This window comes from Pelodiscus sinensis, chromosome 4 (genome assembly GCF_049634645.1).
Source record: "Pelodiscus sinensis isolate JC-2024 chromosome 4, ASM4963464v1, whole genome shotgun sequence".
NCBI classification, from domain to species: domain Eukaryota; kingdom Metazoa; phylum Chordata; order Testudines; family Trionychidae; genus Pelodiscus; species Pelodiscus sinensis.
Window position 1 is genome coordinate 34301128 of NC_134714.1, and position 23155 is coordinate 34324282.

A 23155-nucleotide genomic window follows, 5' to 3' on the forward strand; every position below is an offset into this window, starting at 1 on the left:
AAATGCAAACATATACTGTAACACAGGAACACCACAAACAAATTATTTTTCCTGGTGAAGGTAACCTGTAATTGGTTAATCATCAAAAACCTCCCTCTTCCCTAAGACACAGTAATGGACCCGCCTCTTCTTCTCTGAGGCTCCAGCCCCTGCTCACTCCATCCCTCCTTCCCCAGTCTCTTGCTCGTCTCTATTCTTGCTCACTTGCTCATTTTCTCCAGGATGGAGTGCAGAAGAGGGTAAGGACTTCAGCTCAGGGTGTGGACTCTGACCTAGAATTGGTGATGAGCAATTAGGAGTGCAGGATGAAGCTCTAGGCTGGACCAGGAATTTAGGTGTGGGAGCAGGCATAGTCTCTGGGTTGGGAGGTATGGACTTTGGGGGTGGTGCAGAAATGAGTTTAGGGTGTGGTAGAGGAGCTCCGGGTTGGGGCAGGAGGTTGGGATATGGAGGGCTAAGGGCTCTGACTGGGGGTGCTGGCTCTTGGGTGGGGCTAGAGGATGAGGAATTTCGAATAAAGAGGGGGCTCTGGGCTGGGACTGAGGGGTTCAGAATGCAGGAAAGGGCTCAAGGCAGGGGGTTATGGCATGGAAGAGGTTTGGGATGCAGGCTTCAGGTGGCACTTACCTCAGGGAGCTTCCAGAAACAACCTGCATGTCTGGAGTTGCCAGGGTCCCTTTTTGACCAGCATTCCAGTTGAAAACTGGATGCCTGGCAACCCTAACAGCACGGAGAGCAATGGAGCAGCATAAATGCAGGTTCACAGTCCCTTCCCTGGCTCACCATTGGATCTCAACTCACCTCACCCCTGAAGGGGCTGCCTACACCAGGCCTGCACAGACTGGAGCTGAGACCAGTTCTTCAGCACCCAGGAGTGACACCAGTACACAACCAGTCAGACAGCTGGACACCATCCTCTGGGGCTGCGTCTACATTGCAGCGCTATTTCGGGATATCAGAGAGGAGTAAGGGACATTTTGGAACAATGATTTACTTTGAAATAAGTGCTGTGTAGACACTTCTTTCAAAGTAAATCATACTTTGAAATAACAATGCTGTTCGGATTTCTGCAATTAGAAAGTTGACAATCCTATGCTCTGTATAACCGACAAAGAGAGGTTATGGCAGTTATTCCATCCCACAGGCTGGAATGGCAGCTGGGGTGAGGTGTGCTGTACAGTAGCCCTCTGTCTTGAAACATACATGGGAATTTCAACTCTTCAATCTTCTCTTTCAAGATTTAGCGTAAGAAAGAAGGCAATAGGCAGGAGGCCTATCAGGAAAAACACAAGTAGTAAAAAGGGAACACGGGAAATTTGGATTGTATAGCATTGTGTGTGTAGATAGCAGCATGGAGCCTCTGCCCATTTACACACAAAGGGCCAAATCCCAACATCTTTACTCGGTTTTTACTCAGTCTGAACTTCTTTAGACTCCTAACCAAGGAGTGGGCACGGAGTGAGTAAAAACTGAATAAGGACTTAAAGTCTTGACCCACATAACTTCTAGATGTTAAATCTTGGTAATTTTCTATGTAATTTTGTATGATAATTTTGTATCTACAATGTGAAACAAGTTAAAATATTTACCTTTATAAAAGTAGATGACAGTGGCCTCCCACTACCTCTGGAGCTGGACCGTGAGGCATTTTTTGCTGAGCTTATCTCTCTCTCACACCTGGCAATTTCCTTCTTCAGTCTCTCTCTCCGTTGCTGGTCTGCAACTTAGGAAAAACAGAACCAAGCAAAATTAGTGAGATTTTATAGGAATGTTCCTAGGGATGTAAAGGGTTAAGTGATCACCCAGTAAGCATCAGCCTTACTGGCATGCTTACCAGGATAACTGGTTAATTGGCCAAGCCCACTGTGCCATGGTATGAGCGGGGGGTGCTCCAGCCCAACGATGCAACAGGACCAGCTGGACTGGAGCAGTCAACTGCCCGAGGCAGCCAAGCTAGAGCAGCTCCCCATCTGCAGCACAGTAGGCCCAGCACAAACAGCCCACCGCACTATGCCAGGCTTGGCTTGGTCTGGATAGAGCAGCCCACGGCAAAGGAGGCTTGGCCAGGTAGGAACAGCCCCTTGCCTTCAGGATCATGGTTAAATCTAACATTTAACATAACATTCAACTGGATAACTTTTTAAATGTGATTTTACATCCCTAAATGTTACTGAGTCCTTCTCCCTAAATGCATTACCTTGTATGGCCTTTCATTCAGCCCTATAAGTAAAATATTGCTATAATTCTATACAGTAATCATGAAAAATAACTCCTCCTATTGTCAAATCAAAATTTTAAGAACTATGTTGAGACTTAAGAAAGAGGATTTAGCTTCCTTTAGGGCAGGGGTGGGCAATCATTTTTGATAGGGGTGCGGGGGAGAGGCACGCCAAGATTTTGGAAAGCGGTAGAGGGCCACATTCTTCCATGATATTAATGGAGATGCAGGGTCTGGAATGGAGGTTGGGTGCAGAAGGGAGCTTGGGGTAAGGGACTGGGGTGCAGGAGGGTAACTGGAGTCTGGGAGGGTATGTCTACACTACCCCGCTAGTTCGAACTAGGGGGGTAATGTAGGCATACCGCACTTGCAAATGAAGCCCGGGATTTGAATTTCCCGGGCTTCATTTGCACAAGCGGGGAGCCGCCATTTTTAAAACCCCGCTGGTTCGAACCCCGTGCAGCGCGGCTACACGGGGCTCAAACTAGGTAGTTCGGACTAGGATTCCTATTCCGAACTACCGGTACACCTCATTCCACGAGGTGTACTGGTAGTTCGGAATAGGAATCCTACTCCGAACTACCTCATTCGAGCCCCGTGTAGCCGCGCTGCACGGGGTTCGAACCAGCGGGGTTTTAAAAATGTCTACACTATAAACCTAAGTTGACCTACATTAGATCAACTTACAGCCACCGTAGCAATTACTGAGGCGGTGCATGTCCACATAACCCTCCTGCGATTAGTGGCATGTACCTTCACGTGGAGCACTTTCACTAACTTAACAGGGGCAGTGGGGGGAGTTGAAAGTGTGGTCTCAGCTTCTCCAAAGCTGCCTCCAAAGCTCCTGGCAAACTGCTCCTCCCATGTTCCCCAGAGGTGGGGAAAAGTGCCCAGAACTTCTTGCCCCCACAACAATGGCTAGACACTGTGTTGCCCTAAGAACACCAACATAAGCCCCTACACCTCTTGTGGAGGTGGAGTTATTATGTTTAGAAGGGCACTTTCATCAGTGGGAAGAAGGCTGTAATGTAGATGCTGACATAATTAGGCTGACATAAGCTGCCTTGTGTTGACCTAACTGTGTAGTGTGGACCAGCATTCAGACGATGCTAATATAGCTAGGATGGGGGAAAGGTGTTGGAACTGCAAAAATGCATTCTTTATCTGCTGCTCATAATACTGTTGAGATGAGCATTGTACAAGTGCCTAGTGAGAGGGAGACAGACAGGATACTACCAACAGCAAGCGCAGACTAAAGAAATCAGTTTTGCCTTTACAAGTTTAGATCTCTCTGCCTTTTATAAGTTCAATCAGATATGACTCAGAGGAAACTTACTTTTCCCTCTCCCACCAGGCCAATATTTAGGTCACAGAGAACATTTTAGATTGATTCTTCTTCTGTGTCTACATAATACTCATTGGACTTGATGATGCAAAGCTTGTGTGTGCTTATACAATTACTCACAGGCATTCAGAGGGAGAACAGGCATGTCTGAGAAGACAGGCTTAAGCAAAATGTTTTTCTATATTAATGAGATTCTTAGCTGTACACTCCTATTAATCCTCACTCCTGACACTAGGAAAAAGTGTCTGTGCATCAGTATCACCATTAATACAGGGTCAGAATCTTCTACTTTCCTTGTTCTATTCATCACGATTTATCTTTCATGTATATGTTGTGTAGGCTATACTACTTTGGCATCTCCCAAGGAGAGGATGGGCACTGCTTCTATCTCAGCATCCAGGGCACAGTCCTCCGCCTATGCTATTCTTGGCATCTAACCCCCTTACAAGGGGGATGGGAGTGGTAAAGTAATCCAAACAAAAAGCCAGTATGCTTCCACAGCCCACAAAGGGCAGAGTCCTGGGCTGCGAGGAAGACAAAAATAAAAGAAAGGGCCCCTCTCTGTTCTGAGAGGGTTGAGGAAGCCAAAGCTCTCAAACCAATTCTCCAGTCAACAACTCCTGCTTCCAATCTTGCTCTTTCAGCATGTTATGCTGGACTAAGCAAGGTCCCTCCCTTTTAAGGACCTCCAGTCTTGACAAGCCTCACAGGAGTGTTGGATTGGGACTGACTGCACAGAGCAGCTCTTTAATCCTTTTCTGCCAGGGATGGTGGTCTTTCTCCCAATATGTTTGCAATATTTCACATCTGAGCAGTAAAGGATTAAGCTCACTAAGGACATCTCAGTTATTAAATTATATGGACAGATTCTGGGAAAGGGGACAAAGGGAGTGGCCAAAGTATCTCTGGCTATCCCTAGCTGCAAAAATGATCCCTTGGGGCTGTAGGCGGCTAGATATAAATTCCTGGGTACTGTAAAGCTGTTCCCCTGGTCCACCGATTGCCCAGCTCAACAAATCCAGAGAATCTGGTCCAAAAGCTGTAAAGTCAGACATGGGCATCACATGGCATTATAAAAATATGCTTGCTAGAATGGTAAAAAACTTCAGCCACATGCAAATCCTGAATTGTTATTATGCTACAGCATCTTCAGACCAGCTTTGCCAGTTCAAAAGGACTGCAAAATCAGCCATCAAAGAATTGCCCCAGTGTAGAAGGATTCTAGAGGGCAGTAGGCCGTTGGATGCAAGTTAGGGTAGCAACCTCCAATGGCCCCAGAATAAAAAGTAACATAGAGCCACCTTCCTCCTACCTCTAGGGTCCTGCACCAAGTAAAGTGAGAATCAGGTCCTTTAAAGTGTGGGTTTACCCAGACAACAAAGGATGTCTGTATAATGGGCCTGCTCCTATAAGGCACTGAGCTCTCAGAACTCCCTCTGCAACCAACTGGAGCTGAAGACACTCACCACTACTACACAGCATCTGGCCCTAAGACATGAGCCAATGGTGCAGCTATGACTATATTAATAACGGGCATTTGGAAGGGAAGGTAGTACTATGGGGGAGAAACTTTATCAGTTAATTTGATACTTATTCTTCACTTCCTTCTGTTCTAGAAATAGTACAGGCCAAATTAATTCCTGATGTAACTGCAACTAATTTCAATGGGGATGACTTTATCTCTATGCCCTTGTTATCATTCCATGGACTAAATGTCCATAACTGTCACTAGAATAATTCAATCCAATGAAGATGCACCTTGTAATAGATTTAGTAGGAATATCTTAGAAATGTACTATAACTACCCTTAACTGTACAGAGAATCAACTAAAGATCAAAATTCATCAAAAAGATCAAAATGTAAAATGTCTATATCTGCTTATTTATGAGTTAAAGATATCATTTTCATCCACTCTTTAAAAAACAGTGGTTAATATCTGAGTATAAACGATTTCCAAATCTTAATGGAATCTAGATACCAATGATTCTCATCATTTCCTCTGTTCATAACCATTGTCAGATTTAGTAGTAATGAGATAATGCATTATATTACAAGCAAGGCACTGACAGTTAAATTCACAACCTGCAAGAGTAAGTTTGTTAGCTTCTTCGATTCAATCTGTGAACCTGTTCTGTTATTTCTACTGACAATAAAACTGTATTGTATAATACACCCATGGCCCACTGCCACTATTTTTTAAAAAGATACTGAGCTATTGGAATTGGAAACAGTTCATAAAAGAGCAACAAAAATGTTTAGGGGCATGAAAAGGCTGGCATATAAGAGATTAAAAAGACTGTGAGTTTTAGTTTGGAAAAGAAGGTCAAGATTATAACAGTATTCAAAAAAGACTAGATAAATTCATGGAGGATGGGTCAATCAATGGCTATTAGCCTGGACAGGCCGGGATAATGGACCCAGCCTCCATTTGTTAGGGCTGGGAAAGTGCAACAGGAGATGAATCATTTGATGATGACCTCTTCTGTTCATTCCCTTTGGGGAACCTAGCATTGGCCACTGTTGGGAGACAGGATATTGAACTAGACTCAAGATTCTTTCTTTCGACTCAAGATTACCGTTCTTATGAAATTTCACTAGTCTAACTTACTACACTATTCACTTGGCAAATGACAACTATATGAGAGGCAACAGAGCGGCAGGGGAGGGGAGGGGAGGAAGAGAAGGAGGCTGCTGGCTCCCTGCACATGCTGGCTCCCGTGGAGCTGTTTGACCTCCTCTCACTGTCTCCCACAGAGGCAACAGTGCTGGAAACTCCACAATGATGCCTCTAACACAGAGGCAGCAGCACGGTGAGGGTAGGAGTAGTGGGGGTTGGTGGGAGCCGATGCCCATAGGGAGCAGCTTTTAAGCTGAGCACCAGCTCCCACTCCTCCACCTCCCCAACTCGTAAACATGTATGCCGAAATTTTCTGCTGTTACACGGTTATAAAAATATACACATTTTAACATCCCTACTCATAAGCTTCCTGATTTGCCACTTTTACAAAATAATAAATGTTAGCATTTTATCCTATTTTGAAAAAAAGATGCAGTGTTCTTTCCACCTTTTAATAAATACTATTTGGCAGTCCAATTATTGAGCCCTTAAGCTAAAAGGCTAATATAAGATGTCTTGGAGGATTTGTTAGATTTTCTTGTAAGAATGAAGCTGTAGGTCCTGAATCAATCATCCTGTGAGTCACAGAATGGACAATTGTTAACTAGAGTTACTGGAAATAGACTGTGAGTACTTTGCACCTCTGTATTTTCCAATCTGATTTCTTATGGATTATAGTCAGTAACATAAACTTGTTTTTTACTTTTTGGTGTTCCATATGATGTAAAGTGCATTGGTTATTGCAGAAAACAAAGAGCTAGATGGACCTTTCTTTGGACTCAATATGACCATTCTTACGAAATTCTCACTAATCTAATTTACTATACCTATTCACTTGGCAAATGTCAACTGTATGACTGAGTTTATGCCTACATAACACACTGATGTATAATTTTATATATAAATATATATAAAGCTTTTCTCTTTAAAACAATTTTCACGTGTATGTCTTTCTATCTTATTTCCTCCAGCATCCATCAATAGAGTATCTATACAATATACTGCACACAAATAATTGAAAAATTGTGGGAGAAAATATAAGAGGCCAGGACTAAGCTGAAAATCAGATCCTCATCTGTAAAATGCTATTTTCTTCAATGCAGTTTCTGACAATCTTTATTGGGTATTATGTATAAAGTTTAAACGAGAAGAGCCATAAAAATTATTCATGGAGTAGAAAAAGTGTCTTACAGAAATAGATGTAAAGAACTTGATCTGTTTACCCTATTAAAAAGGAATTTAAGAAGTGACTTGTTTATGGTGTATATGTAGTTTTACAGGGAGAAAATAACAGGTTCTAAAGGGATTTTAATCTAATGGAGAAAGGCATAATAAGAGCCAATGGCCACAAGCTAATGACAGTCAAATTCAATTAAGAAATAAGGCACACATTTTTAAAAGTGAGGGTGATTAACCATTTGGACAAACTATCAAGGGATATGGTGGAATCCCTATCTATTGAGGTCTTCGAACAAAGACTGAATTATTTTCTAGAAGATGTGCTTAGTGTCAAAAACAAGTTATTGTTACTGAATAGAAGGATGATTGTGAGATTCTTGACTTTTGTAATGTAGGTCAGATTAGATGCTCCAATGGTCTCTTCTAGACTTACTTTATGAAAAATTTATTATGTTGCTTTAAATAAATTTCTTCCTCAAAGGTACTGCCTTTTACAGAGAACAAAATTTGTATTGACTGCAGAAACATTTCAAATTGCTATAATTCAAAATGCAAGAGCATGGACATATTTATCCATTTAGTTTTCATATTTATAAGCAAGAAATTCAGATGACAAATACATAAAACAATATTTTCAAAAAAATGGTCTGATTGCTGAGCTCAATTACTCATTGTGTGTGTAAACATGCACAGTATATATGCATAATTTAAGTGGCTTTTTAAGGAAAAGGTATGTATACTATAGCTGGAGGAAACAACAACCACCATGATAACTAAGACTGTCTGAATATTTCTGTTTAAAGGATGTATTTCAGTTACTTTTAACTTTCACCTTTTTGTCTGAAATTTTCAGAATCTGATCTAAGTGGAAGGCTTATTTTTAAGACAGTTTGAGAAAAATGGTTCTGTTGTTTCTGAGTACAGTAATATACCAAGAAAAATATACCCAGCTTGTAACAGTTCTAAAAAGCCACTAAGAAGTGACAGAACTTGGAAACTTGATAGCTATAGTAAATGAGTTTATCCTCCTGTCTTCGCCATTCTCACTGTTTTGGTGGTACTATCTGTGTATGTAAGAAAACCCAACGTCATTAACAAATGCAGGTGTAGCTGGAATGAGGCAAGGTTTTCTTTGCATAGATACTTTGAAAGCGTGCATTAAATGAGGCAAGATTCATGTGTGGATGATGGAAGGATTGTGCAGGGAAGATCATGCAAACTTCCTGCACTGCAACAAAACACTGCTAAGTTTGATTTTCCTTAGTTTACACACAGACTTTATGTTTTTCACAATACAAAGATCATCAGTGATAGTGCATGAAAAGGTATGTTCTCCCATGTGGAGGTGATGCTGGAAAAAATCAGGCCTAAAAATATAAAAATCCTGAGGAAAAGTATTAGTTAGACTGCAATATTATTACAGGTCGGACCTCACTGGTCTGGCACACTCAGGACCTGACTGGTCCCCAACGAGAGGATTTGCTGGACTGAGGAAAGTCCCTCCCCTTGTGGCCGTGTTGTCACAGGTCTAGGGCTGCCCCCACTGCTGCCTCAGCCCCCCAGGGCTCTCCCTGGCCCCACTACTGCCGGAACTGAAGTGCCACGGCCAGAGCTGTGCAGCTGGGGCAGACCTCTGCAGCCATCTAGCTCTGCAGCTGAGGCATAGCTCCGCAGCCTCCTGGCTCTGCAGATGGGGCAGAGCTCCACAGTTGCCTGGCTTGCAGCTATGGCCAGAGCTTTGTGGTTGGGGCAGAGGGACTGGGAGGGAGCTCCATGGCCTGGGCCAGAGCTGGGGCTGGAGATCTCTGGCCTCTGGAGCCAGAATGTGGCCAGAACTCTATTGCTGGGGACAGGGCCAGAGCTCCCTGCCTACTGCTGGGTTCAGAGGAGCTTCACTGGGGCTAGAACTCCACACCATGCCGTCTGTCTTCCCCTCCTCTCCCCCTCCCCAACACACACACACACTTTGGGCTCCCAGCTAAGTCGCTGGTGCTCCTTACAGCGCTCCTGCCCCACTGCTAGACCTCCCTTCTCCTGGGCTCTGTGATCCAGGAACATCTGTGGTGTATGCCACAGATCAGGGAGTCTCGGTTAAGGGAGGTACAACCTGTAGTACTTTTTTTTTCCTAAAAGAATGATTTGCAGATTCATACTTGATATTCATCCACTATGTGTGCTGGATTTCTGGTGGGCAGTTTCTCAGAATGCATATTTTTCCTAGCAGGAGATCTACACTCTCAATCACTAGGTTCAGGCTGTACTATCAGTGCATTCTGTGGAAAAACCTCCAAACATATGGATTGAAAAAGTTATTATTATTGGAATCCAGGCATGTGTAGCAGCACCTGTTTTATTTGGCCAGGCTTTTGTCAAGTTTTCTGGCACAAATGGTACAATCATGAGACTTCTAATAGCCACTGGCATCAATCTACATGCTTAGGGGAATTCTGCACATAGAAGTTTCACATTTCAAGAAGTTTCACATTTAACAACTATTTTAAGTCAATAAATCTGATCTACTACACAAGTGCATGCTTGCTGCTGTGTCAGTGGCATGGCACTTTGCCTGCTTTGCTTCCAGCTAATATAGTGGGAAAAGAACTGTGGAAACTAAATACACTTTAAGGGCAGTCACATTCAGTTGTTTGGAGAAAGTGCCAGCTCCAGTATCATGTTCGTGCTTAAAAACCAATGACTTAAAAACCAATGGCTGTAGCCCCAGAGGGATCTTGCTATTTTAGCAGGGCAAGCAGCACACTTTTAGGGGGAAATTTTCAGCATGATGTGCAGGGATTCTGCTTTGCAGCTCTCATTAATAGGAGTCATGCTGATAAATCTCAGCACTTCATCTTTGCTCTCAACGTGTGCATTGCAAAGCAATGAAGGGAAGAGAGACCTTCAAAGAAGAATGGTGAAAATTCAGCATCTGAAAAAGTAACTGCAAAGTGGCCATCAATCCCAAATTATGGCACCACAAGTACAATATTTTCACAGTTAAGAAGCAAAAAGTAGTAAGATGTGGAATGTAAAAGGAAAAAAATAGTAAATGAATATGTTCCAAAAGAGGCAATAAATGAATAACTCTGTAACCTCAGGCTCACATGTAAAGGACAATTGATATGAGATTATTTTAAAATTAACTTATTCATATTTTCTTTGTTAGTATCGTTCTAGCAATCTCAGTGCTTGTGCTGCTGATTTCTATGATATTACCACCTATTTGCTTGGGAGTGGGAAGAAAAGTTCCACTCCAGTTTGCAAATAAGGTGAAAAAGCAAATTAGTGAGGATTTAGTATACTGTTTTTACCCAGCAGATGGGCAAACACAATAGCAGCAGCAAAGGTATAAAGTTTCCATAACACACTGGTAGGAAATTAATTCCAATTTTGTGACCATGACAAAGTTACATAGTCTGAGAGTGGTCTGAGTAAATTGAACTGAAAGGGAAATATACTGTACATAGGCAAGTTCTATTTCAAATGGAATTTTAGTAACTATAAAATATACCTATTGGTGCCATTACAATTATTTGTTAAGGTTAAGGCTCTGTCCCTGCTTTCAACATGAATTCATATGATCCAGAAAAATGCACTATGGCATAAACCATATCACACACAGGCTCATAACTCAGGAGTATGTTGTTTGTGAAGCTATCAGGCACAGAAATAAATGGTCAGAAAGTTCAGAAAGGCCAAAGCATTGAATAAGTGTGAGAGAATCATCTTTATCCGGATGAGGAGGGCGATTCAAAGAAGGGCAGAATGAAGGCAGCAAGAGAAGTCACAGATGTGAACTTTTTTTGGGGTCGGGGTTGTTTGTCTGCCCTTCCTCCAAGCCAGGCTTGGTAGAGAGGAGACATAGATACAGCTGGTGTGCCAGGAGGAATCCTATACCCCAAGCTGTGGATCTGCAGGATAGCTCATCTGAAGCTGCTCTTGAAGCCTAGAGCGGTGGTTTTCAAACTTTTTTTCTCATGACCCAGTAGAATACAATTTTTGATGCCCACAACCCAACATAATTTGAACAGAGTGTCAAGTATCAGAGGGGTAGCCATGTTAGTCTGAATCTGCAAAAGCGATGAGGAGTCCTGTGGCACTTTATAGACTAACATATTTATTGGAGCATAAACTTTCGTGGGCAAAGACCCACTTTGTCAGATGCATGTTGTGGAAATTCCAGAGGCAGGTATAAATATACGGGCATAAGAAAAGAGTACCAATCAAGAGTAAGGCTAGAGATAACAAGATCAATTCAGTTAGGGAGGACGAGGCCCACTTCTAGCAGCTGATATGGAGGCGTGAACACCAAGAGAGGAGAAACTGCTTTTTTACTTAGCTAGCCATTCACAGTCTTTGTTTAATCCTAAACTGATGGTGTCAAATTTGCAGATGAACTGTAGCTCAGCAGTTTCTCTTTGAAGTCTGTTCTTGAAGTTTTTTTGTTGCAGGACGGCTAACTTTAAATCTGCTACTGTGTGTCCAGGGAGATTGATGCGTTCTCCTACAGGATTTTGTATATAACCATTCCTGATATTGGATTTGTGCCCATTATTCTTTTACGTAGGAACTGTCCAGTTTGGCCGATATATGTAGCTGAGGGGCATTGCTGGCACACGATGGCATATATTACATTGGTAGATGTGCAGGTGAATGAGCCAGTGATGGTGTGGCTGATCTGGTTAGGTCCTGTGATGGTGTCGCTGGTGTAGATATGTGGGCAGAGTTGGCACCGAGAATTGTTGCAGGGATTGGTTCCTGAGTTAGAGTTACTATGGTGCAGTGTATAGTTGCTGGTGAGAATTTGCTTCAGGTTGGCAGATTGTCTGTGGGCGAGGACTGGCCTGCCTCCCAAGGCCTGTGAAAGCGAGGGATCATTGTCCAAGAAGGGTTGTAGATCACTGGTGATGCGTTGGAGAGGTTTTAGTCAAGGACTGTAGGTGATGGCCAGTTGTGTTCTGTTGATTTCTTTGTTAGGCTCGTCTCGTAGTAGGAGGCTTCTGGGTACACATCCGGCTCTGTTAATCTGTTTCCTCACTTCCTCAGGCATGCACTGTAGTTTCAAGAATGCTTGGTGAAGATCTTGTAGGTGTTTGCTTCTGTCTAAGGGGTTGGAGCAAATGCCGTTGTACTTTAGCGCTTGGCTGTAGACAATGGATCATGTGGTGTTTCCGGGATGGAAGCTGGAGGCATGAAGGTAGGCATAGCGGTCATTAGGTTTTTGGTATAGGGTGGTCTTTAGTGACTATCACTTATTTGCACTGTAGTGTCCAGGAAGTGGATCTCTTGTGCAGACTGGTCCAGGCTGAGGTTGATGGTGGGGTGGAAATTATTGAAATTGTGGTGGAATTCTTCCAGAGCCTCCTTCCCATGAGACCACGTGATGATGTCATCAATGTATCGTTAGTAAAGAAGGGGCTCTAGTGGATGAGAGCTGAGAAAGCATTGTTCCAAATCAGCCATAAAAATGATGGCATATTGTGGGGCCATGAGGGTACCCATAGCGGTGCCACTGGTTTGGAGGTATATATTGTCACCAAATCTGAAACAGTGTATGAGAGGATGAAGTCACTGAGCTCAGCCATGAGTTGTGCTGTGACATCATCAGGGATACTGTTCCTGACAGCTTGTATTCCATCTATGTGTGGGGTGTTGGTGTAGAGAGCCTCTATATCCATAGTGGCTAAAATGGTGTTTTCTGGAAGATCACCAATGCATTGTAGTTTTCTCAGGAAGTCAGTGGTGTCTCGGAGATAGCTGGGAGTGCTGGTGGTGTAGGGTCCGAGTAGAGAGTCCACATATCCAGAAAGCCCTGCAGTGAGAGTGCCAATGCCCGAGTTGATGGGGCGTCCAGGATTTCCAGGTTTGTGGATCTTGGGTAGTAGATAGAATAACCCAGGTCAGGGCTCTAAGGGTGTGTTTGTGTACATTTGTTCCTGTGCTCGTGTAGGGAGTGTCCTGAGCAGATGATGCAGTTTCTTAGCGTATTCCTCAGTGGGATCTGAGGAAAGTGGCCTGTAGAATGTGCTATTGGAGAGTTGTCTGGCAGCCTCCTTTTGGTAGTCAGACCTGTTCATGATGACAACAGCACCTCCTTTATCAGCCTCTTTGATTATAATATCAGAGTTGTTTCTGAGGCTGTGGATGGCATTGCGTTCCACACGGCTAAAGTAATGGGGCCAGCGATGCTGTTTTTCCACAATTTCTGCCTGTGCGCATCAGCGGAAGCTTTCTATATATAGGTCCAGACTGTCATTTTGACCCTCAGGAGGAGTCCATGCGAAGTTCTTCTGCTTGTGCTGTTGGTGGGAGGGTATCTGTGTGTCAGTGCGTTGTTCAGTGTTGTGCTGAAAGTATTCCTTGAGTCAGAGATGGCGAAAGTAGGCTTCCAGATCACCGCAGAATTGTATCATGTTTGTGTGGGCGCTGGGACAAAAAGAGAGTCCCCAAAATACAACAGATTCTTCTGCCGGGCTGAGTGTGAACAGAGTATAGGTTCTGAGGTAGGGCTGAGGATGAGAGCTTTGGGGCATAGGAGGTGGCTCCAACTTTGGGGGAGATCAGGGCTGGGGTAAGAGGGGCTTACCTTCAGCAACTCTCGGTTAGCAGTGTAGCGGGGTGCGGGAGGATTAAGACAAGCTTCCTGCCTCTCCTGGCACTGTAGACCATGCTGTGCCCCACAAACAGCCAGCAGCAGATTCCCATCGAATGGGAGTATGGAGCTAGTGCTCGGGGCAGGGGCAGGGGCAGAGTGCGTAGACCTGTGCGCTCTCCCCAGTCCCCCACCTCTACGAGCAGAGTTGGCCACTTCTGGGGTGCAGTGCAGTCTGCAGTGCCAAGACAGGCAGGTAGCCTGCGTTGGCACCCCCACTGATCACCTGATCACCCTGCAGCAACGAAACCCAGTGCCTGATATTCCAAGACCCAATACTTGGTAATGATCCTAAGTCTGAAAATCACTGGCCTAGAGGCTATAGTAATACTCTGTGATTCTGTTCCCGTTTGGGCTGCACCCTCTGAAGACAGCAGATGATGAATCCACAGATTGTGTGGACCTTTTGGCCCTGCTTAGTTCTTTGCTTAACGTCCCTAAAAAGGACACTGTAATAGCTCCAATGAAACTGAGCTCTGCTGCCCAAAGGGTATGTGAACCATTTCTTTTTCCTTCTCACAACACATTGATTTGGCTGTGTCTTGGACTAAGCACAGAGAATGAGGGTCTAAATTCTGCCTGCAGTAGAAAACACATTTCATGGTCTTCTTCCATAAGAAATAACTATTTTAATAAATCAATTATAATCCTCTTTTGCTACTAATTACAATACACGCATGGAAACAGTGACACAAATCATGAGTATGTATCTTGACAAGAATACAATGGAGCAACATATTCTATTGTGAGGAATTTAGATTATGTGCCCTTCTGGAGGGGGACTGGGATTTTTCTTGTCTTTGTGAGGCCCCTACTTCATATTTGAATGTTGTATCATTAATAGCTAGGGTTCTGGGTCTGTCATGGAGATCGTGGAAGTCATGGATCCCTTGAGCAGCTCAAGTAATCCCTGCTGTGGTGCCCAGCGTGGGCAACTGGAGCAGCTGTGTTTCCAGGGTGATTGTCCAGAGCAGCTGCTGCTCAGGTAGCCCCTGACAGTGGTTCCTGAGCTGCCAGCTGGAGCAATTGCAGTCAGCAGCCCCTGGCAGATGGTGCTATTGGGTCCGGGCACCTCCCCTCCCCCCCCAACAGTGCTCTCTACCGCAAGATTTAGTAAAGGATATTTACAGTATGTGTCATGGACAGGTCAAGGACGTGAATTTTTGTTAATTGCCCATGACCTTTCCATAACTTTTACTAAAAACACCCATAATTAAATCATAGCCTTATTAATAGCAAATAACACCCCAACTTTATAAAAACATTTTAAGAATTAAAATCTCAGAAGAAATACTTACATTTGATGCTGGTTAGCCTGCTTTTTGGTGCTGAACAGTCTACGGCTGCTGAAAATAAAAAAAAAAAGTAAAAGTGAGTTTTGCAAGATCGTATGCTTAATATCTGTTGCAATTGGAATAATATACTAGTAAAATATCACTAAATGGAGACTTATTTAAATCAAGGCTAAGAGATTATATTTTTCATTGTGGTATTTGCTTATTGTTATTCAGATCAATGGTTTGTTTTGATGGAGTCAATTAAATGTCAAAGTTTTGATGCTGAATTTTATAGGAAATATACATGTAAATGAACATTCCCTATAAATACAGACCATATTATTCATTTGCATCTATGGAAAATGAAGTGTAATTAAACTATGATATTTCTTGTAACTATATCAAAAGATATTGTTCCCAGTGTAATAAACTCAATAAAAACCAGGTTTATTCTGACCTTGAAATTTAATAGATGGCAATGACTGAATATTCCCATATTTAAAGCATGCTCTAATAATGTGATGCATAGGTGAGGAGCAACACAGGAATTATGACACTTGAAATACGCTAATTATATATTCAGTAACCTGACTGAGAATAGCTAGAAGAAGATGGAAAAGTGTAATATATCTAGGGTTGGGATAATATATCACGAGAGAAGAATTTTAAAATTAAGTCTGAACATTAATATTTTCAGGATTGGGACCAGTTTATGTCATGAAGAATGGGAATAGGCTGTTTAATTTAAACAGTATACTGAAAGTCTTTTTTAGTACCATGTGCACAAAATACTTAATACATCCCTAAAGATTTTAGAGTCACTGCCTGGATTCAGCACTTTATATTCTATTATTTGACCTTAAAAAAAAGTTAGGAAGAGTTTTGTAACCTAATTTTTTTCACTCGATTCCTTAAATAAAGGTTGTGTGTAAACACTGCATAAGGACAGCATCATAAGTTTCTAAACTTCAGTAATATTTATTTTTTGGGCACAGTTTTGCTATAATTAAGTAAAATATACTAAGTTTTCACTAAATGTATACAAAGAGTTAGCTGTTCTATGTAATTTAAATGCTTCAGGGGTTATATTGCCTAGTATGAAATCTGAATAGCATTATAAAAAACATTTCCATATACAATATAACACATACATTCTGGGGAATTAACCTCTCCAGACTGGAACAACACATTGAAATGTTAAGGAAACTTGTGAAGTAGCCTGCATAAATGTCTGAGAACTACAACTCCTCAGATCGTATCTGAAGCAGACTGTGATATTGAAATTTAAAAAATATTTGGACAAAATATACATTTCAGTTAATATGTAAGGTAGAATGGTGCAACTAATGTTTCACACTATTGCCATATATTATTGTGAGAGCCAGAACTCTCAGTAGCAAATGAGAAGCAGATAGAAACTTTTCATGATATCACGTACTATGATCACATGGACACTGAGGATGAGTGCATATTCAAACAATGTGATTGATGGTGGTATATTTCTGTCAAATATGATTCAGGAGTGGAGAGCATACTTGGAAGCATGCTGCTGCTGCTGCTGCTACAAGAATGAATGTTTTGGCACAGATCCAAAGAAAAAGCAAAAACTATAGCTAAACAACATCAATTTGTAGACTGACATTGGCGTAGACAAGCCAAAGAGTCAGTAAATAAATCATATACTGCAGCCTTTGATTCACCTTTCTGTGCTTTCTATGTGCCTAATATAGTTCTTTACATTATTTTCTCATTCAGAGTATGAATGAGTTTTCATTTTAGTGATTACTAATAACTGAAAGCTAGCAGAATCAACTCCGGCAGGTGACTCTAAGCACTATGTGTCAAAGAGCAGGGAGCAAGAGACTTTGCGCTCCTCCCACCCCCAGTCCAATCAGGGCCTGGGGACAGGGCGGGGAGAAGCGCATGAAGTCTGCTCCTGGCCTACCCCTGCCCTGCAAGTTGTGTGAGGCAGGACGGAAGGAGACTTTGCGCACTCCCCTACCCCCAAGCCCTGATTAGCCTGGGGGTCCTGGCTCCGACCTATTGGCCTGAAGCCTTGCTCCTTCCACAGCAGCCCGGGACCACTTCAAAAATTTCAGAAGTGGCCCCGGTCAAATATTATTGCCCATCTCTAGTCTATGCATATTACTTAGCATTAGCAATAGAGTGAAACGAATCAAAATCAAAAACAGACTTATAACATTAAACATCATTAAATAAAAGTAGTAACTTTTATTATCATCTGAATGAATAATGAAATAAGATGCTAATATGAGAAAAAAACCGCACACAAAGTGTCTAGATCACTTTTCACATTTGTTATTAATTGGAAGCAGCTAAGGGTATGTCTACACAACAGGACAAAACTCGAATTAGGCTATGAAAATTCAGCTACGTCAATTGTGTAGCTTAAGTCAAAATAGCTTAATTCAGATTTTGGCACTGTCTACACAGCAGAAAGTAGAAGTAAGGACACTCTTCCTTCGACTTCCCTTACTCCTCATAAAATGAGAGTTACAGGAGTCACAGTAAGAATTCCTCCAGATCGCCATTATTTTGAAATAATAGCTTATAGTGAAGATGCGCTTTGTTATTTCAGAATAATTAATAATGCGGCTGTGTAGACATACCCTAACTGACATCATCAAGGAACTGAACCATTAAAAACAAAACTTTCTACAACCCAATTCTTGTTACAGGTATATTCTAATCCAAACTGAAGGACGAGTTACAATTGGGTGTAGAAGTTTCATGACACGTTTACCTTTGGCTGAAAGAATTTTGTTATAATGAACAGCCATGTGATCCCTGATCAGGTACTGGTTATTTAGTCTCCGGGAGGAGCCAATGCAAAAAGCTATAAAATTAAAGACATTTGAATGTTATAAAAAGTAGTGTAAAGATACATTGTTATTGATTAATTACAGTTCAAACTCAAACACATTGCCAAATAAGAGCTGTCAAGCTGATATGTGGTGTCACAAGAAATAGGGTATGAGTCTTTGTCCTCCCGACTAAATAGGTGACATACACTAGGGGACACTTGCTTTTCCTAACATTAGAATTGTGGTACATTTGGGAAAGGGTACCAAGGCTTTCATCTGCTCCATTTTAGAATGCCTTCTCTCCCTGTTATCTTTTCTCTTTTCCCTGCAGTGTAGGTTTGCACTACTGCCCCATATCCATTGTCTAAGCATTCTCATTTCATCTTCTACATCATACTGCATCTCTAAACAAACCAAACTGCAAGTTGGTAGCCATCAAAGTGTGCTAATGCTCTCTCCTCTCCCTCTTTATAACTGAATAGTGTACATCTGACAACTTCCAATCCAGGTATGCCCAACCGTGACCCTCATGCTCCGGGCTGATTTGGTAGCACTTTCATAGCCAAAATGCTGAGTTGAAAAAGTCCCAATTTTTCCATCACTTCCACTGAATCCATCAACCCTCATTGAGATTAAGTTGCTGGAATAACAAACCAGTCTCTTTGCTTGTAAAGGAGAACAGATTTTTTTTAAATCTTTATTTCAAACCAGTAAAATAATATATATCTAAATTTCAGCACAAGAAGTAAATACATTTTAAAACAATACCCATTTAGTTATTCTTCCTCTCCATTTAACTGCCAGCCCTAAAGATGGAAAATGTCTGCAGGAAAATGTAATCTACACTGTTAAATGTTTTTGTGGTATTACCAACTGTTACTTGGGAAACTGAGGTTACTAAACTCAGGATATTTTTGGTTAAGGGCCTGGTGCTGTGCAATGTTGCCATGCATGGGAGTTCAGCACACTCATCTTACATGATCAGCATCCTAAATCACTTACAATAATTTATTTTTATTTAAACATAATCTTTGCCATTCATGTTTAAGATATCTTATGAGCACAAAAATTTTAGATTGGACAGAGTTTAAGAAGTTCCTATAAACATAGGCACTATTTTAGCAAGACATTTAAGCATGTTTAATAGTCTAAAGGAGGAGTAGGGAACCTTTTTTGGGTCGGGGGCTGCTGACCCACAAAAAAAGTCAGTTGGGGGCTGCACACAGGTGAGAAGCACTGACGTGGCTCCCCATATTCCTCTTGCACACCAGAGGCTCGGTGTGGCAGGCTAGTAGATTTTGTGTGCTCCAGCCCCGCATTACGGCAGTGAGGGCTTCCCAACGCTGAGGGGGAGCCCTGAGCCTCAGGCGCCAGATTCAGGCAAGCCAGGGGCCGCATCCAGACTCGGGGACTGAGGTTCCCCACTCCTGGTCTAAAAAAAAGATTTCTTGAAATTATCATACATATGCTTAAGTGCTTTGTTCAGTGAGAGCCACAGATTCTTCATCTATTGAGCCATTTGCTCATAAGAAATAACACTTTTAGGTACTATTTTTACTTTTTTGTAATTTTATGTTTTCTAGCCAGCAAAAGCACCATGACACGTAAAACTCACTTGTGAAATTACCAAATGTCCTCTTCATAAAGCACATTTGTGCATTACTAGTATTAAAACCTCAGTAGCACTCAGTTTTAGTCAAAGGTTTTAATGCAATAAACATTTGAAAAAAAATAAAAATGAACACATCCATTCAAATGAACCATGACAATCCTTTTATCAAATCATATATATTACTTACCATTACTCTGAGTACTTAAATGTCCTTTAAATGGGCTTGCAGGACCATATCTGGGAATGGCTGGGTATTCGCTCACTTAAACAAAAAATGTCAAGCAATTAGAAGGAAACACATATTTTGAGAAATAGGATAAAGCATAATGTTTCTTTAAAGTGCATACATCTGTTTAGATCTGTTATTATGAGAAATTTGAATCTGTGGCAGTCAGATTACTGGAAGAGTGGACTTTATTTACTTTTATAATGTGAACATCATTACAGTTCTATGAGTTTTCCATATTACTTGAAAGCCAAAGTATAACTGTAGAGGGATGGTGTGGGTGAGGTAGTATCTTTTATTGGACTAATTTCTGTTGGTGAGAGACACAACTTTTGAGTCATACAGAGCTCTTCTTCAGCTCTGGGAAAGGTACTCATAGTGTCAGAGGTAAATACAAGGTGGCACAGATTGTTTATCACAGGATCGAGTGTGGGGGACCTTTTTTGGTTGGGGGCCACTGACCCACAAGAAAAATCAGTCAGAGGCTGTGCACATTCCCCTCCCACACCAAAGGCTGGAGGGGAAGTAGGCTAGTAGATTTTGTGTGCTCCAGCCCTGATCCCTGAGCCCCGACATTTGATATCTCTAGATCTAAAAGTCATCACAGTGGAACTATGATATGTCAAATGTTGATGCAACTATTCATTCTAGTACCAATCATTTGGTGCAATAGGAGAATAAGCATTAAAAAAATCAACTTATTCAACTTAGAATATAAATGTCTTAACATAATATGCAGCAGCTGTTCATTACCAGGGTGAATAAAAATCAATGACTTTTACAAAAAAAAATTAAAAAAACAATTTTTTTATTTAAACTGATTTTTATTTTTTTTAAAATCACCAATTAAATACTAAATTTCTTGTTTAAAAATAAGTTGCAATTAAATCTCATCACAGACATGCTATATCTACACTTACAGTCTCATAAAAATGAATGAATGGCTCTAGTCTGTCCAACCTAACTACTAGTTCTTCCTTCTTAAAAGTTCTGAGCTTTCAATTTCTGTTTCTGAACAGACTAAAGGAACATGTACAAAGAAAGACATGGGATAGATAGGATTGTTTTTATTCTGTGCTTAGGTCATGGTGTATCTGGGCCAAGCACAACAGAGGAGTTAGTTAAGACATTGTCTTAAAGACAGAGACACAATATATAGGAAAGGACAGAGATATAAAGCTAGATGGATAACTTCTGAAGATGTTGTTGCTGCCATTGCATGGGTAGGCATTTCAAAATCACTCCTCAATTATGCCAGTCATGATAGATTTCAGGGCTGTTGCAAAACCGTATAATGAGTACATGTTTACTGATTATGTGAACAAAATCACTCCCCTGAGTTTTTGGGAATCACTAGCCAGGTACCGTGAAACAGAATTACCTCAGATGCTAAGCCAAATTTTCATAGCAATAGCTTCCTCTGCAGGCACAGAGAAACATTGTCATTGTTTGGTATTATTCACACAAATCTAAGAAATCAACAATGAATGAAAAAGCAGAAAACATATATTTCTGTTTCAGTCTATGAATCAAAATGACAGTGGGGCTACGTCTACACTGGCCCCTTTTCCGGAAGGGGCATGTTAATTTCACGAGTCGCAATAGGGAAATGCGCGGAGGATTTAAATATCCCCCGCGGCATTTAAATAAAAATGTCCGCCGCTTTTTTCCGGCTTTTAGAAAAGTCGGAAAAGAGCGTCTACACTGGCCCCGATCCTCCGGAAAAAAAGCCCTTTTCCGGAGGATCTTATTCCTACTTCAAAGTACCTGGGATGTCTTAACATTAACTTTTTACTGCATTCCAAATGCAGTCATGTTACATTTTACAGAAATTAAGCATAAATTCTATAGAAATCTTCTCACTAGTTCCTATGAGCTCTGAATAGAGAAAGGAAGGAGGTTTCAAGTCCATAAGCCTAAAAGCATCTATCCATTTTGTGATGTACCGCAGTAGGAACAGCAACTACACTTGAAAAGGATAGAATAGATATGTTGTTAATTTACACATGCAACTAAATAACTGTAACATCGATAACTGGGTAACTATATATTTGCCTTCTGAACATCTACTATACACACTGATTATTTGTTCTCCGCAAGAAAAAAAATATGCCACATTCAAGCTGTTGTCAGAACCTATCCATTCTTCATATACAATATTTTTAAAATATGTCCATTCTTCACTTAGATCACTACTTCTTGGCCCTATCTTAGTCAAGCCTCTCCTTGATTACTGTGCCTCCTTCTCTCTGGTTTTACTACCTCTGACTTTTGCAGCTCCTTTAGTATGTATCAAATATTACTAATAAAGTAAACTGTCTTAGTTAATGATCACATCCTCTCAACCCCTTAAATGAATTGGCTTCCTCTCACCTTCCATATCATGTTAAAATTTCTTAGCCTTACCAGTGAGGCTCTTTACATTTATACTCCTTTCATTTCTGTTCTTGTATCATTCTAAATATTGCTCCTCTGACTTTCCGAAGCCTCCTGACTAATTATCACATTTGGTTGTGTCTGCACTGATTTTCCATCAATTTTCCCACAACTGCACAATCACAGTGCAGATACATTGGGTCAGAACCATCATGGGGAGGGGTGGCCTGTGAGTATAGGCTGACTCAACCGTTGCCTAGGGTGCCGCCTTCAATGGGGCACCCGGGGCGCCCAATGATGATGTCATACCATTGACGGCTGTGCAGGCGGGGGCGCCAATCGCGTGTTCTGCCTGGGGCGCCAGCTGCCGCAGCCCGCCTCAGGCTACCCCGATCATGGGATCAATACTCTGGACAACTGACTACTGGATTTTTAACTATCATGCCACCTAGATCTATTCTAAGCAAGCATACACAATTCAATGGTTAAAATACTGGCAGATAGTCTAGAGTAGTACTCCTACCATTATCAGCAGTGGTAGAATGATGGAAGGAAATCTGAAAGAAAATGCTAATGTAAATATATTATTTGTAGCCTTCCTTGTTAGGATGTAGACATTCAGACCTGTCTGTGAAAGCCCAGAATTTAAATATGTAGGTATTTTTATCATTTAGCTAGTAATGGATGTATAAAAACAAAGACTCAAAATCACAGTCTATCTGTATATGGTATTTATCTTACTATGATAGTATGAGACCTTCTTAAGTTAAGGCCTTTGGCTAAGCAGCAGGGGCAATCAAAAGCTGGGAAATATACAGACACATCCTTGC

General features: G+C 41.5%; 1 protein-coding gene across 4 annotated transcripts in view; it reads right to left on the bottom strand.

Moving 5' to 3' along the window:
* SPATA7 (spermatogenesis associated 7) overlaps window positions 1-23155 on the bottom strand; it is an 81384-nt gene that overhangs the window by 36886 nt on the left and 21343 nt on the right. For 2 of the 4 annotated variants that reach the window (XM_075926748.1, XM_075926746.1), the window contains exons 2-5: window positions 19911-19985; window positions 18051-18143; window positions 15308-15355; window positions 1590-1723 (exon numbers count right to left, since the gene is read on the bottom strand). In XM_075926748.1, the coding sequence (XP_075782863.1) occupies window positions 1590-1723; window positions 15308-15355; window positions 18051-18143; window positions 19911-19985 (350 nt within the window). Of the gene's footprint in view, window positions 1-1589; window positions 1724-15307; window positions 15356-18050; window positions 18144-19910; window positions 19986-21812; window positions 22744-23155 lie in introns of those variants that run through there. The other 2 variants (XM_075926747.1, XM_075926749.1) reach the window with 2 other exon arrangements.